Below are 18,648 nucleotides of genomic sequence, written 5' to 3' on the forward strand. Positions count from 1 at the left end.
TAAAAAAAGCATCTATCACTTAACGAATTAAGTAAAACAATGATAATTTATATTAAAAATTCCTCTACGCCTCTCAAGATCTAGAAACAATTCTTATCCAGCATGGCTTAAAATAAGAATTTAATTGTAGTCTTTTTTTTAACTTTTTGGCCACGCCACATGGCTTGGAGGATCTCAGTTCTTCGACTAGGGTTGAACCTGGGCCACAGCATTGAAAGGGCCTAATTCTAACCACTAGACCACCATGGAACTCCCTAATTGTAGTCTTAATAGTGTTTGCATGTATGATGAGTTACTGAAATGATTAAAATTCAAATAAATCTCCAAACAATTTTAGAAAAAAGAAAAAAAAAAAAAAAGAAACACTTTTATTTTCCACAAGGAAGAGCAATAGGAAAAATTAAATCATTTCCCACATGTTGTTTTCTTAAAACAGCCTACAAGGACATATTCAGCACCAAATAAAAAAGAAGAAAAAAAGATAATTACAAACAGCCATAGAATATAATCTATAAAGCAAACATTTAATATTGCACTTCATTTTGCTAACATTTTGGATTTTACTTTTCCTAATTGAAAAATCAGGAATCTATCTTTGAATACTGGAATACACCTGTGAAGCTCACATCTTATATCAAGAATTGACCAATATTTAGAAAAGAGTAATGCCTCTAAGTAAGAAAGTAAAGGAATAATGGGGGAAATAAAACTTTATTTGATAAAGTTTTATATATTTAAAATTGTATTACATTTTGTGACCCAGTGCCAATTATTAGAATATTGGTCATTCTTTCCTCATGTGTTATTTATAAGAGTACATGGTGATAAGTATTCCAACGCTATGCATATCAACAATTGTTCCCTAGTCAGTTAGACGTAAGAAGAGAGAAAAGAAAAGGGATTTTCTGACAATCCCCCCCCAACCCCCAACGAAAATAAAACCACCAAATGCCCTTTATGCCAAATATTCCATTAGCTTCTTTTGAGGGGGACATTCACAAAATGATTTAACAACAATAAAAAAATATTTCACCCCCATTTCCTTATTATCTAGTATTAGTTTGCTACGGGAGCCCAAACCCTTTAACCGAATCACTTAAAACGCGATTCATTTTTACATGGGCTTTCTTCACCCTGTCAGCATTTTTCAAACATGAAGTGTCTTCCATGTTTTCTTAAAGGCCACTTATGGAAAAGCCTGTTTGTTTTGTATGAAGCTTTAAGACAGTATTTAACCAGGTCAAGCACCAAGCCAGAGTTACTATTATTTTCAGCCACTTTATTAACTGTGGGATTAAATGGCAGGATAGATGTAAGACCCATTTCACACATATGTTGCAACATCAGAGATGCCGATTTTCATTAAAAAAAACACAAAAAACAAAAAACAGAGCCGTAATCCTTCTAAAATAAAGACATTCAGTACACTTGGTACCTTGGAAAATGCAGTTTTAAGGGTCTTCATGAATGCTGGTATATTTATGAGTCAACTGGAAATTATCTTTCATACATTCTGTAATTTACTGATGTGATCGTTCTTCATAACTATATATACTCAAAGTGAATGATTTCTCTCGTTTAGCAAAATCTTCTTTAGGTTATGGAAAAAACATACTTTTGTTTAAAAAAAAAACCAGAAAAATATAAAAATTACTATTTCAACAAATAGTCTAGTATTTGTGATTTTGACATTCTATACTTTTATAATATACTGGGGCTTTCAAGCTGTCAAGCTTGAGCAGGACAGGAGATGTATAAAATGAGCTCTGTCATAATCTGAACATACATATTCCTGCTCATGGAAATACCCTGCACCAGCAAAAATGATTTCCAACATATGTGTTTTGGAGGTAATTAAGTAACTCTGTATAAAAATAAATGCACTATCTCCTCCTTTGCAGTGACTGGAAAACTTTCATACTTTTAAAATAATAATAAAAAATAACAATAACTTGTAAGAGCAACAGCCCTTAACTCTTTGCTGGTGCCTGCCATACTGCCTATCTTGACTCCATTTCTCAGCTCTGCTAGCTTCTTCTTATATGTAATGATAAGAAGGGAATGCGGGTGGGTTATCACTTTTGTGTATGTCCCTTTTTCAAATTTCCCTCTCCAAAAAGCCAACCAAACAAACAAAAAAATAACTCAACAGTGCAACAAAACACAAATAGCATTCCAACAGTTTGGCAAGTGATGCGTTCACCTGAGATTAAGTGATTTTAGGCAGTCAGTAACAAAATGCTGCTTTGCTGTAATAGTAGAAAGGCAACAAATTCTTAAAAGAAACCAAGAAGGTATACAATCTTGACAAAGTCTCTTATTAGCTTCCTCCTCTCATCTCTTTTCCCACATATCTGTTGCTTATCTACCACAGTAGGCTGCAAACATACAGCAAGAAGGATTGGCTTGAAGGCATTTGATGTTTGTAAATAAATCCACAATAGGATCCAAGCTGAAGAGGTGATACATGGTCAGCCTAGTAGGACAATTCTGAGCATGTGCATACGCAGGTAAAGTCCAGGCTATATTAAATAATAAAAAAAAATGTCAGTGCATTTTTTTTTCATGTTAAAGTTTCTTTCAAAGCTTTCTTTTGTTCCTTGTTGTGCTCACCACAAACAAGTTTTAAAAGAGTATCAAGAGTCTGGCATAAATGGAAAAAAAAAGCTGTAGTGACATTGAACCGCACAATGTAAGCATTGAGCATGTGCAAATTTTCAAATCAAAAGGAGGAAATCATCCCTCTTTACAACGTGGTGTCTTGACACGTATGACCATAGGCTAAGGAGACTGCTCTTAGTATGTGCCAGTTTTAAAGGAGAAAAGCTTAGATCTTCAAGCAGGTTGGAGCAGTCCCAGAATGTTGCTGTAGGCTTCTAAAGCGTGATCACTGGTTGTTTCATGTTTGCCATTTTTCTGGGCAAAAGCTATTCCACTTCCTCTGAAAACATGTCTCCAAGATACTTCTCTGTCCTCAGCCGGGAAGGGAAGAGATACAGTTCGGAACCCACATCAACTTGATTTAACCAAGTATTCCTTCAGCGAGAGGGGCAAGATGGTCTATCATCGGCTGACTGATCAGGATTTGGATCAATCTAGAAAGGGAAAAAAACAAAAACAAAAACCTGAAAACCGAAATTAACTGATAGCTTTTAGTAAGGATGTAGCAAACAGGCTAATGTTTTGAATGCTGTAATCAGAAATCTGATTACATTGAGAAATGTAATCAGAATGAACATAAAGGGCTTGTATGTGGAAGAAAGAGGATTAGTATCATTTATGAAGTACTTGCTATTCAATTACTAGATTAACAACTACATTGTAAAGGTATGCCAGGATAGTTTTATTTGACAAAAGCTAAGGGTAATATTTTATCAGATAACAGGAGCTTTATTCAGCATTTAATAGAACTTAGGACTTAAATATATACTGGCCAACATTTTCATAGCAATGATTTTCTCCTGTAAAGTTTCCATTTCATCTTGTTACAAAAAAGTCAACTGATGTTTTCCCTAGGCTTTGGGAAGAATGTAGTTGTGTAAACAATGTTCTTGGTGCTTACTTAAGGTGATAGCTCCTAAGAGTAAAGCTCCAGAGAGGGCCTAGGAATAGTGTGCATCAATAAATAAGAATGATGAACCCAAATGCTCCAGAGGCATCCCATTTTGCCTCTTTCTGTAGTGACTTTCATATGCACTTACACTTTTCTTTTTAATGACTATCCTTTATAGAAAAAAAAAAATTCAAAATAGCTTTAATACAATCGAGAACTCCCCCATCCCTAAATGTGGCTAGATGTTAAACAATTAAATCATATCCTGAACTAATTTAGGCTTTTAAAAGTTTTATATTCCTTTATTTAGCTTTAGTTCATTTTAAAAGAAGGTAGAATTTTATGACAAATTGCTTAAAAGTGGATACTTAAGATTGCCATTCTTTAAAAATGCCTGTTGTACAACTAGGAAGCCTCAGATCAAATCACAAACGAGGGACTTATTAATAAGCAAGACAGAAATGTCAAAATAAAAATGTAGTGACAGTATTTCTAAAAAGTGGGAGGATACTTTTAGCATTTAATGAAAAATTTCATGAACTGAAATAGTGAAACAAAAAAACTATGTCCAAACAAGAATTTGCAGAGAACAGAACAGATTTTGGAACATCCTATAATCAATGAATACAGTGGATTTCATATTAATCACATCCAAAGGAAAACTGACTCTTCTAGTCATGGTATTAAGGCGGAAAAAAATAAAAGCAACTTGTTGAAGAGTGAAACAACCCTCTTGTTTCTTGGGAGTAGTATTTCACTGCAAAATAGCTGTCTAAACTATAGCAACCAAAAAGCAAAAGCTGATTCTAATGATTCAAAAAATTATCTGGTAATATATTATTATCAAGACCAATTCTAGAAGTCTCTTACAATGCATACTACATATATGCATATATATATATATATATATATATATATATATATATATTCTGAAGTATCCTGAAATTGCTGGATTTCTTCCCAACTCCTTTCCTTTGCGTATATTTTTCTTCCTGCCTGGAATATTCTACATTTGAAAAAACTTACTTTTTAAGAATCAGCTTAACAATCACCTTCTCGGGGAAGCCCCTCCTGATTCTCAAGACCCAATAAGCTGCTCCTTAAATGAACTGTGCATTCCTATCACGTTGTTATGTAATATTTTGCTTCTAAGTTTGTTTTTTTCTCACCAGTCTATATGCTTCTCCCAAATAAGGGCCATGTTTTATTCATATAAGTGCTCAGTTACTTGAGATGAATAAAAATAATCTAACAGTGTAGGAATGCTGTTTAAGTACGTTACTGCAAATGTTATTTTCCCCTATCACTGAGAATGTTGAAATACGAAAATTAAAAAGGATGACGAGTAAGATAAATTCTAGCTATTTAATCAATGGCTGCAAATGCTAGTTCTACAGATGCTTTAAAATATTTATTCCTTTAACTAACATGTTACAAGCATGGGGTTAGATCATTATCTTTATTTATCCAATAATATAAGAGACCAGTCCAATGTCTGGGTGAGACTGTATTGACAATCGTGACCTAACTTTTAATCTGTTGTTCAAAATTATTTACTTCTCTCTTACTATGATATCAAAACCTAATTGTATTTTCAGAAACTCTGCAATACTGCTTACTAAAGAGTCAGCCCATTTTGTACTTGAGGGTGTGATGCTTACCTCTGAATAAAGAGGTGGCGGCAAGAAACGAAACTCTTGAATATATGCAAACAGTGGTCCTTGAAGTGCTCTCTCAAAGTCATCACAAGCACTTGCTGGTGCAAGATTGTTCCGTCTTTGTTCCTCTGTTACCACTTCTGCATAGCTGGGTGGTGCTGAAGGAAAAAGATACACGCAATTCGAACAGCATGTTCTTATGCATGTCAAAATACACAGAATAGAAGGTATTAAAAAGGAATGTCAAAGTAAAATAATAATAATCTGTCTTGTGATTAAAACTAGGGGGATATACATTTTAAACCTAACATTAGGGGCACACCCCACTCTTCAATGCAGACAAATTTTATCTAATCATGAAATATCAGAAGCAAAATTATTTTCTTGCAAATACCAGAGTAAGCTTAGATACACATTATCAAATTATTACCTTCAGGTCTTTCAGGTAGGGATAAACCAAGCCAGTTCATATTCATGCTACACTGACTGCTTACACTTGAGGTTCTGCTTCCAAATGGATGTAGAGGAATGGTACCAATGACAAGTGGCAAATTAAGAAATAAATCCATAGCTCCAGGAATATCCACATATACCTAAACAATGAAAAGAAAGGTTTAGAATGTCAAGTACTATTTCTTTTTTAAAAACGAATAACCCAATCTATTGTCATCTGAGGCCCTCATTTACTTCATTTTTTAATGATATACTTGAAAAGTTTCTCCATTATGTACACTAGTATATGGTGCACTGACCTCAGGTAAAATTAGAAATTATAGTCCAAGTTATACAAAGAATTACATATACCTATATATATCATATATGGAATAAAAAAAAATCATATTCTAGATATGACAAAAATGATACCCTTATGACATTAAGATATCAAAAAACATCCACTCCAAACCCTTAAATCTGTACGTACCATTAGTGAATATTCCACACGGATTATACTACAGTCGAGGATGGAGGGAGAGACTGGTGGAATTTTCAGCAACTTGCCATTCCACGTCTCTGTCTTTCCAGATGATAAGGATTCCCCACGCAAGTTAGCCACAAGCTGTTTGACTTCCTTCATTTTCCCTTTGGCATAGAAGGCCTGTGTTTGGTAAATGGCTGCCTTTGGCACCACCATTCGGGAAGAGCAGTTCTCAATCTCAGCAAATATCTGAATTGATTCACCTACATGAAAAAAAAAAAAAAAAAAATATATATATCTACTGTTAAAAACCAACTAATCAACCCCAAAACAAATGCAGATTCTTGAACTAAAGTTTGAAAGTTCAGTGAACCATGTGGATTAAGAAGCCACCCTAAGAGCGGCAAGTAACTTCTAAAAACCAACTACACATTTACAGCAGCTATTGAAAAAAACAAGACTACATCCCAATTTACAAAAGGAAACTGGATAAGCACAATTTATGACAATTTACCAAAGAATACTGTATCGTCTTTGCATTTAGTAGAAAAAAATGTAAATTCACGCACAACAGTTAAGTGAAGAAAGCCCCGTCTCAGTGGGAGCCCACCGCATACACACCTGGCGTATAGCCCTTCCTTTCGATCTTGGCACTTAAGGATATGGGGCCTGAGGTACAGAACCAGCAACAGAGAGTCTTTTCTTTTGTGCCTGCTTGGGGTGACTGTAAGATATAAATTTAGAGAAAAAGATCAAGGTATGAATTGAGAAAGGAATAAAACTTTTAAAATACAATCCTCAATTCCTGAATAATTTAACATTAAAAGCAATGTTGCTTCTTTTTCTGTAGCAAATATACTTTTCCGTTAACCGATAGCTTTTGATTTATACTGGTATTTCTGTCTTTATACAAGTTTCCATTCAATTAAAGAAAAAAGGGTTTAACGTATTTCATAAACATAGTTTTAGCACACACTACATACACAGTAATTAAAAACCAACTTAAAAAAAAAGGAAAAAACAAAACAAAAAAACCCTTTCCACATTCTATTTAAACTGCCTTTATTAAAAAAAAAAAAAAAAGAGGCAGTTTCAGAAAGCAACTTGGTTATAATCTCAAATGATAACATCTTTGAGAATGTAAAACCCAGAATATAAAAAAAAAGAAAATTCATTTGTAAGATTGATTCTTATTTGTGTAAAGATGTTATTATTTGTTTAAACCAAGTAAAGTTTTTGAATTCAAATTTGAAACTTGTGAAAAAATGCAATTCAAAAAGATTTTCTTTAAAACAGAATTTAAGTTTTTTCATTAAAATAATAATCTCCCCATGATTTGACAACTATCCCTGTATTGGAGTAATGCAATGCAGTACAAATTTTAGATTATAATTTTTCAAGGTAAGTGATATTATTATAGTAATAATCAATATTACTGTTCCTTTTCCACTAAAACTATCCAGGGAACAGATTTATTTTTGTTACTTTTGTTATCTTCTGAGTTAAGAGATATTTCATACCAAATATTGGTCTTATTTTAAATATTTACTTAAATTTATTACAATATCAGAAAATATGAGCATATTCTGCATTAATTGGTATTGCTCTTCACTGTAGTTTGGAAAACATTTACGTAATTTAAAAATAAAGTTACTATTTAAATTGTAAAGAATACATAGTTTAGGTGATTATTCTTTAGTATTTATATGCCAAAAACAGAGAATGAAGAATTCAGTCGATTCTTACCAGTAATGAAGGAGTGTTGATATCTATATGCTCAAAGACTGTAAATTCCTTCTTTAATTTTACTGGTAGAAGCCAAGGCCTGTGCAATTCGGCTTTCACCCAATAGCGCACACTGCCATGTCGGCCTTCGAATGAGGTAGCAAGTGGTCTGTGCAGAATATAAAGATCATATATTAATCTTACACCTCTTTTAAATTAACTGTACAGTAGGTCAGCATAGAAGTGTTAATGTATTATATGTTTATACACCAATGGGGTATCGAAGGCGTAATTTATATTTCCAAAGGGATAAGTCATTGGGGGGGGGGGGAAACCTTCCAAATAATAATAGATAATTGTCAAATACTGCAGAAATTTGGTTAAAAAAAAGCCAGAAGAATACAATTGCTTTAAACTAAGAGGCTACTTTTAATGCTGGTGGCAAAATTATCAAAGTCTGGAAATGAACATTTTTGAAAACATCAAAACTTCAGTTTAAAAATAAAATTAAGAATAGTTTAACTATTTCTCTTGAGAAATTCTAGACTCTGGTTAAACATTCAGATCAAGCTCCCTATGGTGCTCCATTTTTCATTAGCTAAAAATTACTATTTCCTATTATAGCAACTAATTAAGATCCAGAAAAGGTCTGGAATAATCCTTATGGCTTCAAAAGCTTTTTGCATTTCATTAAGTCCACTGATCTCTCAAAAAATGCTTTCCCACTTCCTAATTTACTTATGTTCTAACTCTTTTGGCCATGTTTTCTAACTACATTATAGACTTCAAAAAGAATTTCTTGTTGACCTTTATCAAAAGAATTAGAATTCTTTTTCAACTCTCAGATTGTATTAATTGTGGAAGATTTTGTTTTAGTGAATTTAGTCTCCTTTTCATAATTTCATCAGAAAAATGCACAAGGTTCATTTATTTACAAGGTAGAGTGCTAGTTTTTTTGAGGCGTAGTGGTGTTTACTTTTTGTTTTAAATTTTAGACTTCTGCATTAATTTGTATAGCACAGAGAAATAAAACGCAGGATCTATGCAAGACTTCTACAGTTTATTTTAAATGACTGTGGTTTATCAAAAGAACTAAAAAAATATATATATATTAAATTATCTTCATCCTTTGAAAATATTCAGGCCCAATTGTATTAGCCCTATTGTATTTACAAACTTAAAATATTTCTCTTAGAAAATAATTAGGGTATTATATTAAAAATGTTCTTAGCAATATGATAAATGCTCTGAAAAAATACTCCTTATAAACTCTATCCACATATAGTAAGTACTAGAATTAAAGAACACACAGAATTATGTACATTTGGCACTTGACAAAATCTTCTGTAATGCAAGTTTATCTTTCAGAACAAACATTACAAGTACCACTTTGCATGCTTTAATATCTGTTAAGGCATTATTTTAAAAACTGCTTTTTGCATAATTTCCAGATCTAATACCTTATGATTACATTATGAATATTTTACTTTCCTTCTTCCTTTCATACTATATTCCAGACCTTACTTTAAGATATCTCTGATTGACATTTCCTTTTAAGTCTAGGTCACAATATCTCCTGTGACATTCTTAATAGCTCCTTGCACAGAAGCTAATGAATTCATATTGGAAATACACATTACTTCTCAAGTTAGGATATTGCTAATTATTTTGACCTTCTTAGCTTACCGCTGTTGGTAAGCATCGGTAGAAAGCATAGAACACTTAATTTTTATAAACTACTAAATGACAGACTTGATATGTTCTCTTTTTTCAGCTAATGCTGATGGTAAACTATTAAGTGCTTACCATTTGACTAGCACCTTCCAATTCACTTTAAATGAAATACTTTAAAACACCATATAAATTCTGAGAGCACTAAGAATTGAGGTTTGCTTTCTATAATTTTGCCACTCTAGATTAAAATATAGCTTCCTTTTTTTAGTACATTGTTTTCCTCTAGCAAGTTTCAGTAATGAAAAGGGTTTTTTTAAAAAACTAAAAATATTTAAATGTACAATGTTTCATTTTAAAAGAAAGGATGTTTATGAAAAATGCCTGTTAACAAAATACTTACGTCTGTGGAAGCTCGAAGCTGAATGCATATTCATGCCTTCCTGAATGAATAGTGTTGAAGCCTTCTTCGGAATTATCATCATCTAAAACAAACAGAAAAGGAAAACAAAAAATTTATTAATAAACCTTCACGCTCTCTTCGCGGTGTCAGACCTTTAAAGATGCTCACATAGTTAGGTAAGGCCACAAACTTTGGAGTGAGAGATCTGAATTCTAATTCCAACTTCATCACTTCCTCTTGGTAAAATAAGAGTCCTGTCTTCAGCTGGTTCATCTGTAGAATGGGGATAATTAATATTTATACCCCATAGGTGATTTTTTAACGGAAAACAACCTAAACTGCAAAGCATCTACATCTAATATACTACAGGCTAACATAAGACTCAGACCTCGTATTTCATACTAAGATGTTACCTTTGTCTTCAATCACTTACTTAAATTTATCCTAATAAGCCTATATATAAAACGAGAACTATTTCGTAAACCTTTTAAAAAATGTCAGTTTTGATACAGAAAACGTGAATGTGAAAACTAAAACTATTAGAAAACTGTCAAGTAGATGTTGGGAGTTAAAAAAAAAAATAAGGAACAGTGATTTTAATGTCGGTTTCATAGGCAAAAATAAAAATTCTTACTGAATCTAAAATTATGACCTCAGTCTGTCCTAATACCTAAAAATTCGCATATATATAAGATGTACCTTAGATTTACAATGTGCATGCCTAACGGGAAAGAACAGGTCATACATCCTTGAAAAACGAAGATAAGGATGTTCCCCAATACTTGAAAAAAACAGGATGACCTTTGAGTTTACATCCAATTTCCTTTGAACAAATAGGTGATTTTTCAAAATATCTCAAAAATAAAACACAGGGAAATATGGGAGGGGGTTCTGGATTCTTAACATGCTTTTCTGAAGCGTTCTAACTAGGTAATTTAATTATATAAATGTCTACTAATGCAGTTTCCTTGGTGTAGAAACCTTTATCATTAACTAGGAGACCATCAGAAACGGCTTTTATCATTCAACTTTCCCTTAAAAGAGTAATAAATACACACAAAAAACATGATGCTTCCCTCAGAGGGGGAAAAAAGGTGGCTATATGTGGATACTTTTTATTCAATAACCATCACGACTCAGTCTTCCGTCAGCAGTATTTTTTTCTTCTCCCCCCACCCCCGTGCAAATTCTCTCTCCGGGATTTCGGCCCTGAAAACCGGCTGATGAGTTGGGGGCCATTTAAAACCGCTCCCTCCTGAAGGCGCCCAAAGTTTGCCTCCCTGTCTCTCCTTTTCTTCCCTTCTCGCTCCCTTTTTGTGCCAGCTCAGCAGTCTCATTGAGGCGAGCGGCGGCGGCGGCCGCGCCGTGGTAAACAAGTGCCGGGCTGTCAATCAAGAACTAGACCGGAGCAGGAGAGGACCGGCCTAAACCGGCGCGAGCAGATCCCAGCCGGCCCGCCCGCGCGCCGCCGCCGCCGCCCGCGCGCCCCGCTATACATACGGCATATGTCGCGCGGCGCTCGCACTCGCGCTCGCACAGCCTAACCTGCTGGCGGCGGGCGGGGCCAGCGCGCTGCAGCGCTTCCGCTTTACACGCCCCAGCCGGCGACCGGTTCGATCTGGCTCGGGCCACCCTGACACCTTTACATTTGCGGCAAAGGAAATGGGGGCGGGGGCGTCGAATAGACGCAAAAGCTCGGTGGTGGTGGGGGAACAATGGCGGGGGTGGTGATGGCAGGGAAGACTCGCCGAGGGCCCCCCCCCCCCAAACCCTGCCTTCGATGTTCGTGTCACTTTCCCGTCCCGGCCCGTCCTGGGGGCTCGCTCTCCCCTCAGGGCAAATCAAGGTAGCCCGTCTGGTGACTGCAGAGACCGGGCAACGTGCTTTTGTTTTAGCTAGGAGCGGGGACAAGCGGTCAAAGGAGCTGCCTAACAACTTCCACCTGAAAAACCTGGAAAATGGGGTCCGGCTAACCCGGCCCACCCAACTTCCCCCGTGAACAGAGAACTGTCAGCTAAAAAGTTGCGCCCAGGGCCGCCTGCAAGGCTTGCCTCTCCTTTCTGTTGAAACCTGAAGTCCCTTTTCAGGTCTGCAAGCGGGGTGAGGTAGGGGGGTGGGGGAGAGAATGTTATGTGACAGGAGCCCCGTGCGCTTCCAGAAGCCAGGGCGGGGGCGGGGGGCGGCGGCGGCTCAAGAGAGACCTTTACCGGCGCACGCCGGTTCCAAGCCTCGCCCCAGCCGGCGAGCCCTCACTCCCCACCCGCCTGCGCCCAATCCAATCAGAGCCTGGCATCGCCTTAGCAACAGGCTAACAAACCCGGCTCCGCCTATCGCCGGCCGCCCGGGGCGGGGCCTCAGATACCAGGCTAGTTTGAGAGGTCCCAGTTCTAAAGTCATTGAAACTCTTCCAAGCCGAAGGAAGAGCTCGTCCATGCTTGAAGCGCTTGAGGGGTGTCCCGTGGGGGGTGGGGTGTGGGGCAACACAGTGTTCTTCACTATAAACCGTGGCGCAAGCAATGAAATTTGTGTTTGTCCCCGTAAGTCGTATTATTATTCTTTTACCCCACTGCACACCTCAACTCCTTTAAAACCTGTTTCTTCTAACCCATCTTAAAAAAAGCTACCAGTTTAGGAAGGATCAAATACAAACTCCTGGGCATCCTGTTCAACCAATACCAGGACTGTCATTAGGCAGTTCCATTTCTTATGGCTGTCACTATTTGGAGAGACTAACTAGAAATTATTTCAGGATGCAAATGATCTGTAACTGAAAACGCAATTAAAAGACTAATTTAATCTGAATACGTTAAAAATAATGCGTTCATGCTGTAACTCAAAGCACCCTACTACACTTGCCTTAGTTCAATTAGCACTTCCTCATGAGTGTGTATTTTTTAATTAAAAACAGGTTAAAAATGTGCTCTATTTTTTGAAAAATCGTCAACATTCGAACTAAATACTGCATTAAAAAGGAGAAGCACAAAATTACATAACCAGTTTTCACATTATATTCTTCTTGGGCTAGGAATTAAGTCATCGCCACCACCTGACGCGTGTAACCAATCTGCTGAGAGCAGAACAAGCGCCCCTCCTCACCACCCCCCAGAACTGGTCCGAAACAGGATTGAACCGCTTCTAACAAAGGGTGGAAACTTAGAAAAACAAGCTTAGAGTCTCCTATATTTCCACAATGTAACCATTTAAACAATAGATTGGAAATCTCAGGACCCCCTTTCCCTTTGACAACCCTTTATCTTCCTTTTCTAACCAAAAATCAAATCCAATGAGCCGAATACTTTTCAATTCCATTTGACTGGCAGGGGTTTCATTGAATCCACGTTCCAAAGTTAGGCATGATGCTCGGAAGAGAAAATTTCTGACCCTAATGACTTCTAAAACTGATTTTTAACACATCATCATGATAGGTGTTGTCCTTTAAAGTAGAGAACGCCTGATGTAAATTTCTGAAGGAATTGGAAAGAATAGGGAAAAAACACGTGGGGTGTTGATACCATATGTCAAAATAAGCCACAGAAACCCTTTATTAAAGAACTACGGTCAATTCTTTAAAAGTCTTTTGCGTGTCAGTATTAAAAAATGAAAGACACCTATTAACCCACTTTAAAGTGTTATTTCTTCATTGAAGCTTAGTTTTTAAGATCTCAGGTTGCAGCGTATAAGGGGAAAATCTAATATTGGACTGCAGCTTTTAGCAATTCATTTGAAAACATATAAGTAAAATTACTGAATCGGTTTTAATTTATATGTAAGGTTGAAATGGATTCCAAATGCGTATGGCACAAACCAAGCCAGGTATAGAGGTAGTTGAATAAGTGCAGTTTGCAGTCACTTTGCAGATGCCTGCATGCGTTACGGCTTAACACACGATAAATGTCAAGGAGAATACAAATCTAACTTTGCTAACCTTTATCAAACTGCTATATGTTTCTAGGAGCAGGATTAGTTTAATTCAGAAAAATCGAAAAGGTACTTTCCAAAGAAAGGTCTAATAATTTCTTAACAATGTTAAAAAAAAAACTTACCTCTTTCGTGTCCAATTAAGATGTCTTTATGGTTGAAATATTCTACTTCTTCAGTGTAATTCTGTGTATAGGCAGTATTGGAGCCGGCGTTTCTCGATTCGGTCCAGCGTACTTTCGCATGTCCTCTTGCATGAATTTTAAGAGATTTTACTCTGATTTCCCCCGTAACTTCTAAGTTCACCCTTCCTGAGACTGTATCCCCACTAGAATACACAGGGACATTGCTGTCATTAAGACAGTCAAAGCTTATTGTCAAACTCTTTACCTTTCCCAGCACCATGTTTATAACAAAATCTATAAAAAATATAATGTAAGACAAAAAAAGTCAAGATCACATATACGATGTGATCCTCACTTAACACTGATCGATGTCTTTGCCGTGCAAAAAGCTTGCAGGCAGATCAGCGATTCTTTACAAATAGTTCATTGAGATTTCTTAAAAAGTCAGGGCAGCACAGAGGCTGTTGGCTGCTCCGCGCTCCTGCGAGTCTCAGTGGTCTCCTTACAAAGACGGGCGGCTGGAAGCTGCCAGCTCACTTTAAGAGGCGCTTTGTGAAAAACAACCCCGGTGCGCATGCGCACGCCGCGGCTGCTGTCGGCCCTCCCAGCGCGCCCCCTCCCGCGCCCGGCTCGCTCCCTGGCTCTTTTGCTCGCTCGCGGGTACAGTAGGTGTAAGCCACGGGAGGAAGACACTGGGGCTGCCGGGAGGCTGAACCAGACTTCTCTGCATTGTGGCCTCCTATTGGTAGGCAGGCTACCGTAAACCCTCGATGTGCTAGCCGGAGTCCCTTACCGAGCACACTCTAGTAGAAAGATGATGGCCGAGGGGGCCACCGGGGGACAAGGTTTGGGTGGGGAGCTGTTTGCAAAGGCCAGTAAGGATAAAACTGCTGAGTGACCGGCCCGAAGCGTGCGTTCCCGGCACTGCAGAGTTTTGCCCACTGCCTGGATGGGAGGAGGAAAAAGTGATGTGTGTAGAGAGATGGGGGAAGGGGAGAAACCGGTTGGGCAAGGGCTGGTCGCTGAGCATAATCTTAACGAATTTCAAAAGAAAGAAAATGTAATAAAAACCAGAGAAGAGATAATGTTCAGTAGCCAAGAGCATTCTTGGCTTGGGTTTTTTAAAAAAAGACCAGTGCCTCGTAGGCAGAGTGGAAGTGACCCAGTCGAAACCTTAAAAGAGATTGCAATAAGGAGTAAGGAAGAGAAGCTTCTATAATTTAGTACATATTTTGCTTTCTCCTCCACTGCTTTCTCTTCCATCTCTTAATTTGATAGCAATGAAAAACAACCAAGATGTCTGCTTGATGACACCAGGGGAAAAAGGTTTGACCACTTCCTCGAAGGAAGAAGCCATCCTTTTTTTGAGACACCACCTACAGCTAGATTTGCGGGGTATGACATGATTGCAATTCCTGTGTCCATAGGGTTAAGAATAGGAATTGGTCTAAAAAAGTACCACCTTATAAAAGGCAGCATGACATAGTGTTTTAGCTGACACAATGTTTACAGCAGCATTGAAAAATCATTGTTAGAAGTTAGTGAAGCCCAGAGGATGGTTTTTTTTTTTTTTTAAAGAATGATTTGTTATATAACTAGGACTTAATTCTGTGAAGCTTTAATTTTAATTTTCAGCTTTGGACTGTTCAACATAATAATTCACATAATACATCTATCTTAAGGGCAAGTACATTTGTCTATTGAGAATGTTTTGGTAACAAATTGGAGTGCTTTGGTGTATCACATGGGAAGCAAGGCTTAACAGCATAAAATTATCTAGATTGTATGGAGTCAATGAAATTACCTGTAAGAGAGAAATGGGGAGAAAAGAATATGAATCTCAAATTATGTATACATAACCAAATACTCTTTGGAAGATTTTTGTGTGTAAACCACTTTAAATTATTTTGTGCAGTGTATTTAAATAGGATGAAATTCTAAATCATGACCTGTTGGGCTCATTGGTCTTGCTGTTTTTTTTTTTTTTTAAATCCAGAAACTAAGTTTAATTTGTTGCCTTTAGTTGAAAGGCAGCATTTTGGAGTCAAGAGCATTATATAAATTGCTTACATGGAATATAAATATGCAAACTATTTTGACAGTTAATAGGCTGGACATTTATCTCTGATAGAGCTTAGATGGTTTTGCTTAAAACTATGAATTCGTGTATTTCAGTGGTGGGGAGGGGGAATAGTCTTTTTTCCCTCTTGGATGACACCTGGTGGCTTTTCTAGTTGTTCAAGTACTTGGGATCTTGTACTGGCCTTGATAACTGATACTATTTGGGTTTTTCTTGCCACCTAGTGGTAAAAGTGGTGAATTTGTGTTAGCTTAGCAGTAAAGTCAAACTATTTATCTAGTGTTCAGATGACTTTGGGTGTGGATTTTAAAAGTGAAGTTTATGGTGAGGCCCTTAGTACCAAAGTTATTTTAAATTATTAAGGGCCAGTGAACAATGATTGAATTCTTCAGAATTTTTAGTAAAATTTCTCCTTTACTAAAACCTCTTTACTCTTTACTAAAATCTCTCTTTAGTTGGAGTATAACTTATTTCTGAAAAAATAAGTCAGCTGTTTAAATTAAGACAACTAGAATTCCATTTAACCAAAAAGAATTCTGAAGAATTGTATTTTGTAAAATTGTTTTAGCCCATTAAATGATTCAATCCTGTCATTATATTACATTATTCCTTCTGTGTGACGCTTTTAGGATATTATAAATCATTCTCGTCATTATTTTTCTACTTCTCTCTGTTTTCTTTTTACAGTGTCTTCCTAAATGCTTTAGTAACTGACAAGTTGTCAAGAAATTCTTACCCCTATCACTTTGACTCAAGGTCCTACTCACTTACCCTAATTATAACCTTTATTCTCTTTGGATTCAGTCATGTGATTATTTCTTAAACACCTAAACTTGAGTTTACTTTTTGAGTTTTGTTTTCCTCCTCCTGTTTCTTCAAGCTATAAAACCATCGGGAACAAACAACAAATGAACAACACTGGCACCTCTTAATCCCTGCTTGTGTTTTCATTTCTGTGAAAACACTTGGACTAAGTTTTAACGTTTTGTCTCCTGACTTTTATAACCTCCCCCTTTTAAGACCCCCTATCTCAATATCTACCCAGCTTGAAATGTGGTACTGTAGCCATTGTCTCAGGCTTCTGGACTTGCTGCACTGGGCCCTAATTGAATTTTGTGTTACATTTAAGCTATTCATCTTTACCATCAAGACTCTTTTCCTGCTGCACCCTGGCCAACGTCTCATATGCCGTCTCCTCCTACTCTGCTAACTCTCTTTACTCCTGTCAAGTACATCTTCTGTTCGCACTGTTAACTTGTCTCACAGTGGCCGAAATAGAGTCACAGGCTGCCTTTCTGTGCCCAGAGAAACATCCCACTGCTGTGTTGTCTCCTTTCCCTTCCTCTAACCCCTCTACTAGATTCACTCGGAACAGCTGAGTAAAATTCTGGCTAGGCAGAATAACCAGTTCCTCCTCCCCCTTTTATAGCTTCTTCTGAACTTGTGTAGGAATCTCTTCTTATGGCATTTATTTCTTGAATTTTTTTTTTGCCTGGCTTCATGGCATGTGGGATCTTAGTTCCCTGACCAGGGGTTGAACCTGTGTGCCCTACATTGGAAGCATGGAGTCTTAACCACTGGGCCACCAGGGAAGTCCCTTCTTGGATTTTAAATTCCATGGCTGTTCCACTTTACTGTGCAAAGTTTGAAACTCAAGCTCAACAATTGTGTCAATAATAGACAAATGATAATTGCTTTTAAGATATATAATATTGAGGCCATATGTCGAAATTACTGCAGAGTCTGGAGTTTTCCATGTATAATATCAAAATGCTGAGTATCGTTAAAAGCACGGCATCTCAGCTGAATGTCTTATTGTGTGGTTGTAAGAAAAACTGTATCAGCCATCAGAACCTGTTTCTTAAGGAAAAATATGAAATCCATGCTTACTCCTTATTTTATTTTACACCTGACAGGCTTGAGTGCTGTAGAACTGAGGGAGATTTTGTTTGTTTGTTTTTTGAGTCTTAACTCTGCATTTCAAGATTTTGCAACTGTGGCTTAACGCTAACATCTTCAGGCTGCAACAAATTTGACTTTGATGTGGAGATCAGAGGTAAGATTTGCTATACATAGTATTAGCAAAATGAGTAAGACTTGCTTTTTATATTAGTTAATTATATGGTATGTTTGTTACATTCTTTTTACTTAATAAATGTTTTAATGTCTTATGGATTTTGTGATAAAATTCAGTACCAAATTTGGTTTCTGTTTGCCATCATTAAGAAATAGTGTGATATGTATTATGTAAATGCCATTTAATCTTATTTTTGATTTAATGTAAAATCATTCATAAGTATTCTATTCACAGTATTAATATTCTGTTAATATTTTGGTACATTTCCATCGAGCTGTACATCTAAAAAAGAAAAGCGTTACCAGTTAAGCAATTACAGTGCTTCTTATCAAGTACAATTTTTAAACTTTAAAAAGAAGGAACGTAAGTGTTAGGTATAACAGCATTATAATTCAACATCTGTACACAACTACAAAATAATCCCCACCACAAGTCTAGTTACCATTCATCACCATTCCCTTCCCTGTTCTTACCCACCTTCCAACTGCTTTCCCCTCTGGTAAGATCAGATCTGATCTTATC

At 36.7% G+C, this 18,648-nt stretch overlaps 1 protein-coding gene across 4 annotated transcripts; it reads right to left on the reverse strand.

The window, feature by feature from the left end:
• Positions 1 to 331: 331 nt before the first annotated feature.
• On the reverse strand, positions 332 to 14,498 carry ARRDC3 (arrestin domain containing 3). Of its 4 annotated transcripts, none has more exons than XR_010664416.1 (8): positions 13,970 to 14,498; positions 9,927 to 10,008; positions 7,874 to 8,021; positions 6,749 to 6,851; positions 6,134 to 6,390; positions 5,642 to 5,804; positions 5,215 to 5,407; positions 332 to 3,095 (listed from the first exon to the last, which is right to left on the reverse strand). XR_010664416.1 is itself a non-coding variant. In XM_065944196.1 (8 exons), exons 1-8 carry the CDS (start codon positions 14,247 to 14,249, stop codon positions 3,039 to 3,041), a joined length of 1,245 nt encoding a protein of 414 aa, XP_065800268.1. In that variant the 5' UTR covers positions 14,250 to 14,498; the 3' UTR covers positions 332 to 3,038. The 4 variants fall into 4 exon arrangements, 3 of the variants coding, with proteins under 3 accessions (XP_065800268.1, XP_065801382.1, XP_065801984.1); XM_065944196.1 differs by having other exon boundaries at positions 5,215 to 5,369; XM_065945310.1 differs by lacking the exon at positions 7,874 to 8,021 and adding an exon at positions 10,117 to 10,199 and having other exon boundaries at positions 5,215 to 5,369; positions 13,970 to 14,089.
• Positions 14,499 to 18,648: the final 4,150 nt, after the last annotated feature.

This window comes from Muntiacus reevesi, chromosome 1 (genome assembly GCF_963930625.1).
Source record: "Muntiacus reevesi chromosome 1, mMunRee1.1, whole genome shotgun sequence".
Classification (NCBI taxonomy): Eukaryota; Metazoa; Chordata; class Mammalia; order Artiodactyla; family Cervidae; genus Muntiacus; species Muntiacus reevesi.